Consider the following 15,969-nt stretch of genomic DNA (forward strand, 5'->3'; position numbering starts at 1 on the left):
CTTGCTTTGACGCCATCCAGAATGCAAGCACTCTAAGTTGCATGAGGGCGTAAGCCACGCAAATGAGGGAAAGCCTTTGCCTCAGGACACATTACAGAGCAGATGCAGGGACAAACTAGCTGTCAGAAGGCACACTGATTGTTCACCACATATATGATGGAGCCCTGCCAGTGTGCCCTCTAAACCCTCACAGCAGGCGCCACATGAGAGGGAGGCATGTGGTCCCAGGGACTCCCAACCAACCCACCACAGGAGGGTGCCGTCACATACTATACCCACCTGCGGAGTGATCCGTGCCCACCCCCTTTGAAGCTGAGCCAACAGTTAAAGGGAGACCAGCAGTTTCAAACAGCCAGTCTGTCTTTCACTAATGCACTGTTAGCAATTAATGTGCGAAAACGTAGTGTAGGATAGGTCCATCTTTAATATCAACAAAATGTGTTCTCAAACAGCACAAGTAGGGTGACCAACCGTCCGTAAATTTCACGGACCGTCCGTAATTTGGATCTCAAGTCCGTTGTCCGTGATGATCCCTTTTACGGACGCCTTTTGTTCGTAGTTTTGGGCATTGCAAGGAACACCACCTTTGCCCTGTATGAAGCCTCAACTCCCTGATGGGGCGGCCTCACTTACTCCTCGGAGCACAAGAGGAGCCCCACCCCGCCCATTGTTAGTCTGTATGCCGGCTGATTGTCACATACAGAATGACAATGGGCAAGTCTGGGCTGCAAAGCATGTGGTGGCCTCCCCCAGCCTCGGTCTATGGAAGGGCATTCGGTCAGATGGAAGAAATGTGCAAAAACGCCAATGCTGCTACGTGAGAATCCAGTTAAATAAAAGAAGCCGGTGAAAGAAGTTAAAAAGTTCTTTCACAGTCTCATCATTTTAGAACTGATAAATTTTCAATATTATATTCAAGGAAGCCATGGTTGCTGCTTTTTTATTTTATGCAGCTAACAACCATTGACAAAGCCAATAGCTCTGGCTTGTTGTAGGTGTAACGTTACTTGTGTTAAATATCTGGATACAATGACAGAAGAAAAAATACCAGTCGGGCGATACACTATACTAAGCACAGATTTTTAGCTACCGTGTTTTAAGCCACACCCTTAATTACATCGAACACCCCCTTTGAAGAGACCCCCCAGTTTTTTCATCCCACTTAAAGCTCTGGAAACAACACCATGTCACAGTCACCTCATGACCTGGCACTGTGCATCATGCACGACTCATGACTTCCACTTTTTCAGATTGCCTATGTGCAGAGGCATAGTGAACCCTCCCCCCACACCTTGGGTGGAGTTCTTGATGGGCCTCTTCTGTCTGCAACTCTGCAGACAAAGGCTCAGCTCATAATTAATTTGAAAAGGTGGGCGAGTTAGTAAGTGAAGGGATGGGTAGATGGCTGGATGGATTGGTGAATGGATGAATGAAAAGGTGAATGGATGAATAAGAGAAAGGATGGATGAGTGAGTGGAAGGATGTATGGGTGAAGGGTAGATGGATGGGTAAAAGGGTGGATGGGTAATGAGTGAAAGGATAGATGGATGAGTGAAAGGATAGATGGATGTCGTGTTTCACGGCACTGCCGTCTCTCCCCCGCTCACGCGCACACAGACCCGACCGGGAGACTCACTTCCGGGTGGAGGTTGAGTCCCGGTCTAGTCGTTTGTCACAGACGTAAGGGCACGGAAGCACTTCCGGGGGAAACGCTTTTAGAGCGCGTTTCCCGCCGGCTCCGTGCTTCGAATTCCACTGGAAGTCCCCGAGTCAAGAAGAGCAGTTCATGGAGCCGAGACGCGTCGGATGCAAGCAGAAGGACTCTCGCTGTGCCGATGATGAGGGTTTCACCACTACGGAAGAAAACGAGTGGAGGTACTGATCTGACTCTTGGAGTCTTGTAAACGCATGTGCATTGTGGGGCTCGGATTTTGGTGTTACCGCGCAACAGCGTTTTCTGATGATTTTGGTGTTACCGCGCAATAGCGCTTTCTGATGATTTTGGTGTTACCGCGCAATAGCGCTTTCTGATGATTTTGGTTTGGCCGCGAAATAGCGCTTTCTGATGATTTTGGTTTTGTCACGCTATAGCGTTTTCTGATGATTTTGGTTTTGCCACGCTATAGCGTTTTCTGATGATTTTGAATTTACCGCGCAGGAGCGCTTCTGACGATTTTGTGTTTGCCGCGCAGGAGCGCATATGGTGATTTGAGTCTTCTTTGGTTGTCAGCGCTGGAGCGCCATTCCAGGGCTGCTTAGACTTCCGGTTGCGGTACCCTTGTCACGCAGGCGCGCACAAGGGGTACCGGGTGTTTTATCACTTCTACATCACGCGCAGGAGTGCTTTCTTTTGGGCACTGAGGAGCTGACATAGCAACACCCTGGATAACGTTTCCACTGATCTGCACTACGATGTCCCTTGGTCTGCCACGCACTGGTGAGTCTCCATAATCGGGGACCAGGGTATTCTGTGTGTGCAGTACTGGTTGTATCACGAGTGGGAATTTGGGCCCTTACTGACCTGGGTCTTTTCCTGTTTCCTAGTTGGTTCCGAGACACCCTACACAGCAACCCATTGTTTTCTTTCTGGCTCCCTTCCCTGCGTCCATCTCATCCCTGCTGGGTTCTACTGTCCACGAGGGTCAGGTGGGTACAGGGGCGGGCGCTCTTGTCGTCTCTGCAGAATCGCTTCACAAGCCGAGGTAAGTCTTGTGGAGCACCTGACAATGGATGAGTGAAAGGATAGATGGATGATGGGCGAGTGAGTGGATGGATGATTGAAAGGACGGATGAGTGAGTGAAAGGGAGGGTAGATGGACAAAAGGATGGATAGAGGAGTGAACGGGTGGATGGATGAGAGTAAGGATGGATGAGTGATAGGATCAATGGATGGATTCATGAGTCCAGCATGAGGCGATGGATGGGTGGGTGGGTGGATGGATGGATGGAAGGAAGGATGGCTAAGTGAAAGGGTCAATGGAGAGAGAAAGGGAGGATGGATGACTGAACGGGTGAATGGGTGGAAGGATGAGTACCTGGGTGGATGGATGAGTAAGTGAAAGGATGGGTGAAAGGGTAAATGGCTGGATGGATGAGTGAATGGATGGGTGGATGAGTGGATGGATGGGTGGATGAGTGGATGGATGAGTGTACAGATGGATAGGGTGAAAGGATGGATGAGTGAAAGGGTGGATGGATGTGTGAAATGATGGATGGAAGGATACATGATGGATAGGTTTCAAATGGTTGAATATGGATGGGCTTACTTCTATACTATTGCGCAACCTCCTCTGATGTGTCTGTAAAAGTTACCTTTTGCCCCGAAGTTTTGTCCTGAATTTTGACCTCCTGCCCTGAATTTTTACACTCACGGTCCTGAATTTGCACCCATGCCAGTTGGTCACCCTAAGCACAAGATGGGTCAGCCTGCTCTGAAGTGATTGCTACAGACTGTTCCACCAGAGTGACGTCTGTGAGGGTGTAGGAGGGGTCTCCACACACTATAAAGTACGTGATTTGTTCAACTTGTGACTCAGGAAAAAAAGCTCTTTAAGGTGATCCCTGTAGTTTTTGTCGAGGCTCTTCCACCATCACAACTGATTCGGAATTGCCTGCATCTGAGCTGACTTGGAAAGTGTGTCTTAAAATGATGCTCCCACTCCCCAAAACAACCCCGTGGCAGTTCCAGGTGAGCAGCTCACCTTGCTCTTAGGTTCTGACCTCATACCGTGTTTCACCTAGCATCTCAGGAAAAGCACCGTGTATTTTCTGTCAAGAATTCCTGTGTTGTGAAAGAGGGAGAGCGACAACAAAATTCACCCTGAAGTAAAACGTTTCTTATTCTTTCCTCCCTGAATCATTGGGCACCGGATTCTAGTGGTTGGAGATTTGCCAGCGGGTATGGGGATAGTGTGGGGGTACAATAAACATGGCTCTAAGCAAGTGGTTTCCTATACTTTCTTGCCCAAAAGCTTCATCTTTGCCGGAAGAAACTGCCAAACAGTAATGCACTGGCAAAGAGAAGGGATGTAAAACAGGCACCGTTGACAGTTCCAAATCCTCCTTCCATTTAAACAACTGCTATTGCGAAACTCAAAATTGTCTGGAAACTGACAAAACAAACAAAAAAACAAGGGACCACCATATTGCAAAATATAAAAAAATAAGTGTTATTACGGAAGATTATTTTCCCACTGTGCTTTGCATCAAGGGTACATAGTTAAATTTCCCACAAATCTATTTAAATAGCACCCATCCCATTCTTGTGACAAAGTCCCATGAACTCAACCCTTACCACCAGGATCCACACTAATCAGACTGGTACTTTCCAGACTCACCTTTGCCGTTTACGTGGCAAACTGTTGTTCTTGATTAATAAGGGCTTGATGTGCTCTGCCAGGACGTCATCATGCCTGATGCACCAGTGACGGAGGATACTGGTGGTGAACTGGTCATCTGGGTGGCACGGTCGGCTCAGAACCATTTTCACCATTTCCTCGCTTGGCCTGAGAACAGAATGCATGTATCAAGATAGGCGCAGAGAGTACGCACAATTAGACACACCCATTAACTATCGGGGGAGTTCCCCCATATTTAGTCCAGGTAATAAAGCTAAATAAAGTGGCAGATGAAATCACATGAAGACTCAATGGTTTTCAATTAGTTCTACTCTAGCACTAGGAGGCAGAATATTTGCAGTCTGGTGAATATATCAGCTTAAATCTTTTACAATCCTTGCACAAGCATTTCATAACATTCTACAACTCACTAGTAGTCTGAAGTAACAGAGTAGAGGAAGAGCTGTTAACTTGTACACTGTGTTCCTATTTCCACATATGGAAAGAACGACATAAACCTTCTTCTCCAACACAGACCACATTTATGATTTCATTTTTATATCAAAAAGCAGTTCTATGTTGCAGTGTACACCGTCTCACCAGGCTTTGCTTAGTTGCACACACTACTTCCAGCACACCTACACAGAAGAGCTTGGTAGTAACACGTAAGAAAATACATATGATCTCATGAATAAGGCTCCCTCAGCACAGTGAGCAGCAAAAGTCCTGAGAAACTAGCAGTTAAGGTATCCCAACAGGTGTCAGGTAATCGCAAATATATGTTAAAAGCTCTTGAGAACTATTGCATTAATAGGAGAGGCTTACAGCAGGTGCCCTCAGCAACACAACTATTCCCTCCACGCAGGACTGAAGGTAAGGATAGAGTTTACAAGAAACAAAGTAAGAATAGTATTCTGAAATTTAAAAGCATAAACAGGCCCATTTAAACTAACTTTAAATGGATCCAACTTACTACAGCTTGCTGTTATGAATCAGTTACTAAAAGAGGGTAGGCTAGGATCTAGAGAATAACAAAATTACAAAGCACTGCCAAACTGAGAAACCAACATCTTATGGCAATCCAAACAGCAGTGCTTGGATGAGGGGCCATTGAGGGGTAGCATGCCGAGAAATCATCCCTCATTGAGGGGTAGCATGCTGAGAAATCATCCCTCATTGAGGGGTAGCATGCTGAGAAATCATCCCTCATTGAGGGGTAGCATGCTGAGAAATCCTCCCAACAGAAACTCTCCTTAGAAGAGCAGATGTGGCACATTATCTCAAGTAGAGTGAGCTCTAAATCCTTCTGAGGAATCTTTTCCTGCTGGCCCATAACAGAATTTGAGTAGTAAAAGTATCCGTCTTGAAATTGCTTGTTTCTGATCAATCACATTGCCAACGCGGGCCTTCATGCTTAACAAAATACATTATTGCAGCGGTTCTTAACCTTTTGCCTCCTATGGATCTCCCCATATTCACTATAAGAAGCTGGGAACTGCGGACTAAGCAATGTATATTTCGAACCTCAGAAATATACTAGAAAAACAGCAATAGGCATACTTCAAATAAATAAACAAATTATTAAATAATTTCTTTCTTTCACAATCAAAAAATGCAACAATCTAACTTTTAATGGACGGTTGGAACTTTAAAAAAAAAATTCTTTTATTAACGAGACACAAAGCAATATGCTAGATTTTAACATGTCACTTTTTTGCTCCTTAAACCATTCTCTCTCTTTACCGACCTGTAGTAGTGCTTCAGTTGAGGCTGTCAATCATTCATACTTCGGTTTGCTTTTTTCCATGAATAAAGCTAAGGATGCCAACTTAATTTTTAGCTTACAATTTCAAATTCCTTCATATTTACAGTGTTTTATATTGTTCAATTTAGCTTTTTATATGCATAATTTCTTATTCTGATTCTATTTAATTTTCCAAACAGTCGCAGACCCCTAGTTGGTGTCACGGATTGCCAGGGTCCACTGATCACACGTTAAGAACACCTGCAGCTGTCAATACTTTTACAGTTTACTTTCTAAATGTAGTACCTAGGTGTCTTTTTGCCCCCGAACTACTGAAGACAGAAAACAGTAAGCATAGGTAAAAAGGCAAAGTTTCTGATCTTGGGGTACAAAGCATAGGCTTACAGTGAAATTAACTCACTTTGGAAAGTGTGGCAGGTCAAATGGTGCCAACAATGTGCCAGGTTTCCCTACTCATCCAGCTGAAGAATGCCAGTGAGAAAGCAGTTTTTGAAGACAAATGCTATAAATGGCATTAATGTAATAGTCAAATGAGCAGCTTAAGAAATAAATGCAAGCTCCACAATGGGATAATGTATTCAACACATTTTATAAACAAATATATCTTGCATCACTGGTAGCTGAAAAAGAGAACTGAATCAGAGAACCTAGATCAGCCGAAAAATGACATGCAGAGGTTACGGTCAAATAATTCTTTACTCTTCCTTTGTGAAGACTTTTTTCCTGCCACAACGGTCTTAAACTGTAGGATATGGGCAGTTTAGCTTGCAAAAATATCACGGCTTTCTTATTCACAACTTAGAATAAATACCCTACCTACCTACCGGTGTACAAAGATTTTGTAGTTGGCCATCAGCCAACTAGCCAAACAATAAAAGCTCTACAGCGAAAGCACTGGCCTAGGTGTAACGCTTTCAAGCACGAGGTTGAGGGTGTGGAGGCGTGCGTAAAGCACCAGACCATCTTGTTCTGAGGGCAGGTATCCCTTCAGGGGAAGAGAACACAAGTTACTGTAGATTTTGATCAGAGGGTCACTTATGCAGGCAGGGCTGTTGGGTCAACACATGCTCTCTGTCGATGAATCTCCCGCATTACTCTTGAATCATAAGAACTGAAGAGAACACACAGTAAAGACCAACCAACCACTGCAGCGGCTTTGAAACCTCAAGTGCTCCTTCGGGAGCTTCCCTGCAGGTGTGGTATGCAGAAGTCACATACACTTGTGGACTCAAACAGCATGGGATTTGCTTGATGCCCTGGTATAGTCACTGTTAAAAACACAAAGCTAATTTCAGATCCATATAATAAATGTTGACCACAAAAGAGTGAGAGCAGCACAGGGAAAATACAACAACGAGGAGATAATCCCCGATTTATTCAGAAGCTGGAATGATCTTTGAAATAAACAGAAATGACCATCACTTTCTTTGAAACATGGTGATCGACTCAGACTAGCAAAATTCTTGTCAGGCAGTTGTGAAGAGTACATTAGAGCAATTGTTCAAGACGACATTCAAAATCACAGGGTCAAAGGGCTATATAAATGTTGTTTGCAAGATGTGGATTGCCAAGTGGTCGAAGCATAAACAATAGCCAGCCTGTAAACATGGACATCACATTTTCTGAGCAGGAAGTTTAAGTAAGTGAAACTGTCCTGAAAAAAAAGGTGATTTATTATCTAAACACTAAATGCAACATGCCTTATAAATGTGAGTGCAAAGGAAAAGAAGTGTTCAAAATTTACCAATTTGTCGGGGCTACCGGCCGTAATCAACTACGATTGTATTATAAAAATTGCACTTTATTGTATATGGTTTTGCCAACCGCTGGAGGTTGGAACTGGAAGGACTGCTCAAGCGCCTGGCCAATCCAGGCACCTGCTTTAGCATCTAAATGGATAGAATATTCAACCACAAAAGTGTTCACTAATCTTTACGTAGCCACATTGCAGATCTCAATAAGAGCGACATTATGAAAAGCAGAAGCCATTGCTGCCTTGCTTCTGGTGGAGTGAGTTTTCCGTCAGCTGGAAGCCCCCTTTTCAACTCGAGTTAACAGTTTGGTGCACTCCAAAACCCTCCTTTAAATGGATTCCTTGACCTCTGAATAGCCTTCACATATGTGACTAAACGTTGCCTGACTGTCCTAGTTTTCTTAGCCCTAACGGACGAGTTACTTACCTTCGGTAATGATGTATCTGGTAGAAACACAGTCTACCCGCAGATTCCTTAACTTAGAATATCCCCAGGCGTAAGACTGGATCGGGAAAACTTTCCGCAGCAGTACATCTGCGCGGCGGGGGACGGCACCGCACGGCTCCGCCCTGACGTCGTCCTCGGATGTGACGTCAGTGGAGCCAAAAATGCACCCACCGGGCGCGCTGACGTCAGTTTTTGTTGGAAAAACTTTCCCGCAACACAACGCGGAGTCACCACCAAAAACTGTGAGAGTATGGGAACAGTGTGCGTAATAAATGAAAAAGGAAATTGAAAGGTGAAAACATCACCATAAAGGATAGTGCTAGGCACTGTATACTGCAAATGAACGAAGGGAAGAGCAGAGTACCGCTCTGAGAAGTAACCCCGCAAAAGCGAAGTTCCCCTCCCTGGAGGTAGAAGACGATGTGAAAAAATATCATGGCAGACGACAGAAGTCTGCAACCACAATATATAACCGAGAAGGACAACAAGTCCGGAACACATGAGCAAAGAAAATCCACCACAAGACGGCACCAGAAAGGGACGTCGTATCCCCAGTAAGAGACCTATAGTCAGAGGCAGATCCAAGAAACTTCAAACCAATGGACCGCAGGAGAGGTAAGAGACCCCAAGATGATTGAGAAGGGGATAGCGGGGGTGGTGAACCGTGAGCAGATCCCACACAGGACAACCCAGGGTGTAGGGATGTTGAAAGTGACACATGACATATAGGCATACCGTCCTATCACAAGAATGGGTGGTGAGAGCAAGAAAAACAGAATGAAGTATTCCGTGTAGGAGTGATGTGAAAGACGTCACCCCAGAGAAAGACAAAGCCACCCGGAGGGAGGCGAATGCAGGAAGCCCAACCTGAAAAAGTCCTTGCAGAACGGGAAGGATGGACAGGCGTTAAGGAATCTGCGGCTAGACTGTGTCTCTACCAGATACATCGTTACCGAAGGTAAGTAACTCGTCCATCTGATAGAGACATCTAGCCGCAGATTCCTTAACTTAGAATAGATACCAAAGCCATACTCAGAGAGGAGGCGGGTCTGCGACCAAACCCCATCAAGTTCCCAAGAGAACTTAGCCGCCAGCAAGGTGACGAAACACGGTGGGGACCTCAAGCCAGCGCAGCCACACCAGGCCACGAAGCCCTGAAAAGAGCGGAAACAGTGGAAGGCCAAGGCACCACAAGATGTTAAAGAACAGCACAAACACCTCGTATGTAGATGCGGGTTGAGAGTAAGGAAGCAAAAGCTAGAACTGTTGGTGCGGAAGTGTGAGTTCATGGCTTCGCAAGAAGAGGAATGGAGCCTAGGGTCTGATGGATCTGCAGGATCCAATGTGTCGACTGTAAGTAAAACCCAGAGATAACAAAGTGGTATGACAGGGCCAGCCCATACCTGTCCAGCATGCACACACCAGGCAAAATACGTGGGACAGCAGTGGCAGGATGGCGACCTATGGCCAGCAAGTGTCGGTAGCACCAGAAACACAAGACACTCCAGCACACAGACGCCCTGTCACAAGACATGTGAGAGGGCTGACAGCAACCAGTAGAAGCACCCAAAACCAATCAATCAATCAATCAAAGACATTTATAAAGCGCACTACTCACCCGGAGGGTCTCAAGGAGCATGGGGGGGGGGGAGGGGTGCCGCTACTGCTCGAACAGCCAGGTCTTGAGCTTCTTCCTAAAGGAGAGGTGGTCTTGGGTCAGGCGCAGGTCGGGAGGGAGGGAGTTCCAGGTCTTGGCGGCCAGGTAGGAGAAGGACCTTCCTCCTGTTGTCGCTCTTCGGATGCGGGGGACGGCGGCGAGGGCGTGGCTGGTTGATCGGAGATGGCGTTTGGGAGCGTAGAAGTTGAGGCGGTTGTTGAGGTAGCTCGGTCCTTGGTCGTGTAGGGCTTTGTGTGCGTGGGTGAGGAGACGGAAGGTGATTCTCTTGTTGACGGGGAACCAGTGCAGGTCTCTCAGATGTCCGGAGATGTGGCTGCGTCGGGGGATGTCGAGGATGAGTCTGGCTGAGGCGTTCTGGATCCGCTGGAGTCTCTTCTGGAGCTTGGCGGTGGTTCCGGCGTAGAGGGCGTTGCCGTAGTCCAGACGGCTGGTGACGAGGGCCTGGGTGACCGTCTTCCTGGTCTCGGTCGGGATCCACCGGAAGATCTTCCGTAGCATGCGCAGGATGTTGAAGCACGACGAGGAGACGGCGTTGACTTGTCTGGTCATGGAGAGGGAGGAGTCCAGGATGAAGCCTAGGTTGCGTGCGTGGTCTGTCGGTTTGGGTGCGGTGCCCAGGGCGGGTGGCCACCAGGAGTCGTCCCAGGCGGAGGGCGAGGAGCCCAGGATGAGGACTTCCGTCTTGTCAGAGTTCAGTTTCAGGCGGCTGGTCGTCATCCACTCGGATACGTCTTTCATCCCTTCGTGAAGGTTGGCTCTGGCGGCGGCGGGGTCGTTGGTCAGGGAGAGGATCAGCTGGGTGTCGTCAGCGTAGGAGATGATGTTGAGGTTGTGTTGGCGTGCGATGTCCGCGAGGGGGCTCATGTAGACGTTGAAGAGGGTGGGGCTGAGCGAGGATCCTTGAGGGACGCCGCAGATGACTTCGGTGGCCTCTGACTTGTACGGTGGTAGGCGGACTCTCTGTGTTCTTCCGTCGAGGAAGGAGATGATCCATTCCAGTGCTTTCTCCTGGACTCCGACGTTGCTGAGGCGCTGCACTAGGGTGCGGTGGCAGACAGTGTCGAATGCCGCGGAGAGGTCTAGGAGGATGAGGGTCGCTGTTTCTCCGTTGTCCAGCAGGGCTCGGATGTCATCGGTGGCAGCGATGAGGGCGGTCTCGGTGCTGTGGTTGGCTCGGAAGCCAGACTGTGAGGGGTCGAGGGATCCATTGGTCTCGAGGAAGGCGGCCAGCTGTTTGTTGACGGTCTTCTCGATGACTTTGGCTGGAAACGGGAGGAGCGAGATGGGGCGGTAATTCTTGAGTTCGGTGGGGTCCGATGTTGGTTTCTTTAGTAGAGCGCTGAGTTCGGCGTGCTTCCAGCTCTCAGGGAAGGTGGCGGTGTCGAAGGAGGTGTTGATGATGTCCCGCAGGTGGGGTGCGATGACAGCGTCGGCCTTGTTGAAGACGTGGTGAGGGCAGGGGTCGGTCGGAGATCCGGAGTGGATAGAGTTCATAGTGCGGATGGTGTCTTCTGTGTTGATCGGGGTCCAGGCGCTGAGGGTGGTGGTGGGAGGCGTTGGTGCGGTCGTGGGGAGCGTTGTGTGTGTGCTGAAGCTGTTGTGTATGTCAGCGATCTTGTTGTGGAAGTAGGAGGCGAGGGAGTTGCAGAGGTCTTGCGATGGGGTGATGTCGTTGTTTCCGGCGTTGGGGTTGGAGAGCTCTTTCACGATGTTGAAGAGTTCCTTGCAGTTGTGTGCGTTGTTGTCCAGCCGGTCCTTGAATGCTGTTTTCTTGGTGGCGTGGATCAGTTGATGGTGCTTCCGGGTGGCAAGCTTGAGGGTGGTCATGTTGTCCGGTGTTGGCTCCCTTCTCCAGGCTTTCTCGAGGGCTCGGCAGTTCTTCTTGGAGCTCTTGAGTTCGTCGGTGAACCATGGGGCCTTCTTGCTGCCGGGTCTGCTGGGCGGGGTCCTCAGTGGGGCGAGTTCGTCCGCGCAGTTGTTGATCCACTTCGTGAGGTTGTCGGCGGCCTGGCTGGGGTTCGCTGAGCTGGCGGGAGGGTGCTGGCTCAGGGAAGCGGTGAGCTGGTCGGCTGTGATCTTGTTGCAGCTTCTTCGAGCGACCTGTTGCTGGTGGTGGTGGGTCGTGTTCTTTTTGAAGCTGAAGTGGACGCAGCTGTGGTCCGTCCAGTGGAGTCCAGTGGCGTGGCTGAAGGCGATGTCTTTGCTGGATGAGAAGACGGCGTCGAGTGTGTGTCCGGCGAGGTGGGTGGGGGTGGACACCAGCTGCTTGAGTCCGAGGTTGGCGAGGTTGTCAAGCAGGGTGGTGGTGTTGCGGTCGTTGTTGTTCTCCAGGTGGAAGTTGAGGTCCCCGAGGAGGATGTAGTCAGCGGAGGGGAGGGCGTGCGGGCTGATGAAGTCTGCGATGTCTTCGCTGAATGGTGTGCGTGGTCCCGGTGGTCCGTAGATCAGGGTGCCTCTGAGGGTGGTCTTGGGGTCGGTGTGGATCTGGAAGTGTAGGTGTTCAGCGGTTGTCAGGGTGTCGTCAGTGTTGGTCGTGATGCGGATGGTGTTCCTGTGGATGATTGCGATGCCTCCTCCTCTGGTCTGGTTGGCGCGGTCCCTCCGGATGATCTTGTATCCCTCTGGGATGGCGATGGCGATGTCGGGCGCTGAGGAGGCGTTCATCCAGGTTTCCGTGAGGAAGGCAACGTCAGGAGATGTGGTGTCGAGGAGGTTCCAGAGTTGGACGGCGTGTCTGTGGGTGGAGCGGGTGTTGAGCAGGATGCACTTGAGGTGGTTGCTGCTGGTGTTCGGCTTGGCGGGTGCTGGTCTACAGTAAAAATGATAGTCATGTGGAAGACAGGAACACACCTAAGCTTACTGTGTGGGTGCTAGAACCACACAAAGCATAGGAAAAAAAACCCGTAGGGTAGGGGGGAGAAGCCCAGACGTGAATGATGCATTAGCAAGCAGGCAATTGGTAAAGAGGGATAATATGGGAAGCTGGACACCCACATAAGAGTTCGTAGATTGAGCAGACAGGTGCAAAGACTACGGACACCGCAGGAAGGAACGTTGCCTGCGCAACTCCGGTGTGCGAAGAGCACAGAGCAGATATAGAGTAAGAAGAGAACGTAAAAAGCTGCGTTACATAATACAAGACTATGGTATGCGAAAAGTACCAACAGTCATGCAGAAGCAGAATTGGACAGGACAAAGTTCGGAACCGTAAGCGACATCAGCCACTCGCCCAGGAGGAGCCACGGTCCCCCGCTAGACAGAAGAGGAGATGGAGCCAAACACGATAGTGGAAACAGTCAGGACCAAGCTAATGGCCCAGGGACTCAAAGTGCGAGTATCCTGAAGAGAACATTCCCCTTGAGAGTGTTACAGCAGGAATCCAAGGCAGAAGTGTGGAAAACACCTGTGCAAGAAAAGAGGGAAAAGCTCCTGTTGGGGAAGTGCCCAGAATAGAGGGCACAAGGCCATGTACAGCAGAGACGTACATGGCGAAGACATCACCCTTAAGAACAAGACCAGACATGGCTGAAGTACGAGAAATCATTACCCATCCCGAAGAGGGGAGGGTAGAACCAGTACCGCAGAAGCGGAAGAAAAAACGTAAACACCCTATGATAGCGAATCATATTAGGGTACACTCCTAGTACTTGCAAACACTAAAGAAGCGTGCCGCATAGCCGCTCCGCCTTGGCGCCAAACGATGACAGGGCGTCAGCCCTGGTAGAACTGTGCCTGAAAGGAACAGAACAAAGGCCCCAAGGGACAGTGGCTGGCTAAAAGAGGAGCAGCCAACATGGACAAAGAGGAGCACAGCGATGCTGAAAAATGCCCCGGGGAAGGGCAGGTGAGGCAGAAGCCTCACGGTAAGAAACCTATACTGATGGGTCGAACGGAGTACGGACAACCAGAGACTACAACCTTAATTGAAAAGGCAAGAGATTGAAGCCAACCTGTGGGTCGCATACAGCAGTAAGAGAGAAGACCGAGTGATCCACAGAAGATCTTCTGGTAGGAATACTCCACAAGAGCGTACCAAGCCTTCCTTGAGGAAGGCAGCTACACAACAGCCACTAAATACCCCACATAGGGTAAATCTGAACCCCAAAGAGGGGGCCTCCCCTGGAGCCAAGCTCACAGACCGAGGACTTCAAAGAAGGCAGAACCAGCTGACCAGCTGTACCAACCAAGGTAAACATGGCGGATTATACACCCAGACCATCTGGGTATTACGTCATGAACCCAGGGGCCAAAAGAAAGAAGGCAACGCTGCCTACCAAGAAAAAGCAAAATAAAGTCAGACAGCGCGTGACAAAAACAGGCCACAAGGCCTAGAAAGCCGGGCCAAAGGGCCAGCAAATTAGGGAGACCAGATGTGAGGCGGGAGACCGCTGAATCAGCGTGACAATCAAAAATATTGCACCCACATGCCTCTAGCCACCGAGACTCCCTAGTGGGAGGGAGCAACGGCAGAGCGAAAGAAGGCTGCAAGGTGAAAGCCGCCTGGATAACCAGACCCTGAGCCCTAGGGTGAAGGAACAAGCAAACCGGATCGTCTGGGGCTGGGCGATGCCGGTGAGCAAAGGCTCTATCCACAGGGTCACCAGAGGAGGGCTGTGTCCATGTACCAAGCATGATATCAAACAAGGACCCGCCAAGGGGCAGTAACGGCTCCACGTCCACAGGCACCATGTGTTGGAGATCCAGTAAAGGATCAGTGGGTAGGGAAACCCCAGGGGGCTGCAAGTGGAGAATATCTGCAGCCCTGCGAAAAGCTCTCGTGAAGGCCACACTAGCTAGCCTCTGTCGCAAGCCAGGGAGGCGACAACAAACCGCCGGTTGGGGACGGCTGAAAGCTAACCCGACCGCTAGAAAATAAACGCGGAGCATCCTTGGGGTTGATCCAAAGGCCAAGGAACACTAGGCACCTGCACCAAGGGGCTGTGAAACGACCCTGGACTTGGTGAACCTAATGGGGGCACATCCTCCATTAATAGAGGAGCCGTCGTCGCTGGCATCATTGTCGAACGACGCTGGGACGTCGTCGGCTGGACGTCGAGAACCTCCAGAGGGGAGGCGATCCGGGCGCGGATGGACGGCGACTCGACCTCCACCGGCGGGTAGGAAGGAGATTGACAGGGCTTCGAACTCAGTGCCGCAGCCGACGTCAGCGCAGGAAGCCGCACGGGGCTATGCGTCGACTGGACTGGCAGGCATGACTGACGCCTGGAATGCCCCTCCAGGCCGTGTCACGCGACGTCGTATCGACTTCGGGGTCGAAGTAGGTGCACTCAGCCGGTGCCAAGGATGAAGCTGCCGGCGAAGACCCGACATGAGTGCCTTCCTCCTCTGTGGGACCCGTAGGCACCACAGGGAGAGGGGGTAATCCACAGAAAGATTGGAGAGCCTTTGTTATTGGCCTCCATTTGGGACCGCGTCGCTCCGACACCAGGAAAGGGTGGGTATGGAGGAGACGACTGCAGGGCGCCAGTGCCTGGCAAGGAACGAGAACAGCAGGCCCCAGCGTTAAGATTGTGCTTACCCGTCTACGAACGGCATGCACGGGAACGGCCCCGATCCCCAGAGGGAGATCAGTGGCATGAAGGCGCAGGACCGGACATCTGGGCGGTCAGCAGCTTCATACGACGCTATCGGAGGGACTTAGGTTTCATCCGTTGACAGGCGTAGCACTCTTTGGAGTCGTGGTGCACTCCCATGCACCACATACAAATCGCGTGCGGATCCGTGACAGACATTTGCAGGTCTCACACGCCTTAAAGCCCGAAGGCATCGCACACTGTTTTGCGACGCCAAAGACATCGCAAAAAATGCCTGAAAAACAGGTCAAGGAACCGCTGGTTTTCCTGGACCCGCGTTGGCACACGGAAAAGAAGAAAACTGACGTCAGCGCGCCGGGGGTGGGGGGTATATATATGGCCCCACTGACGGCACGTCCGAGGACGACGTCAGGGCAGAGCCGTGCGGCCCAGT

The 15,969-nt window shown here is 50.0% G+C and overlaps 1 protein-coding gene across 1 annotated transcript in view; it reads right to left on the reverse strand.

Moving 5' to 3' along the window:
* INTS3 (integrator complex subunit 3) overlaps nucleotides 1–15,969 on the reverse strand; it is a 590,139-nt gene that overhangs the window by 65,097 nt on the left and 509,073 nt on the right. The window contains exon 26 of the mRNA XM_085639326.1: nucleotides 4,338–4,505. Within this exon, the coding sequence (XP_085495452.1) occupies nucleotides 4,338–4,505 (168 nt within the window). The remainder of the gene's footprint in view (nucleotides 1–4,337; nucleotides 4,506–15,969) is intronic.

The sequence above is a fragment of the Triturus cristatus genome, chromosome 12 (genome assembly GCF_964204655.1).
Source record: "Triturus cristatus chromosome 12, aTriCri1.1, whole genome shotgun sequence".
Classification (NCBI taxonomy): Eukaryota; Metazoa; Chordata; class Amphibia; order Caudata; family Salamandridae; genus Triturus; species Triturus cristatus.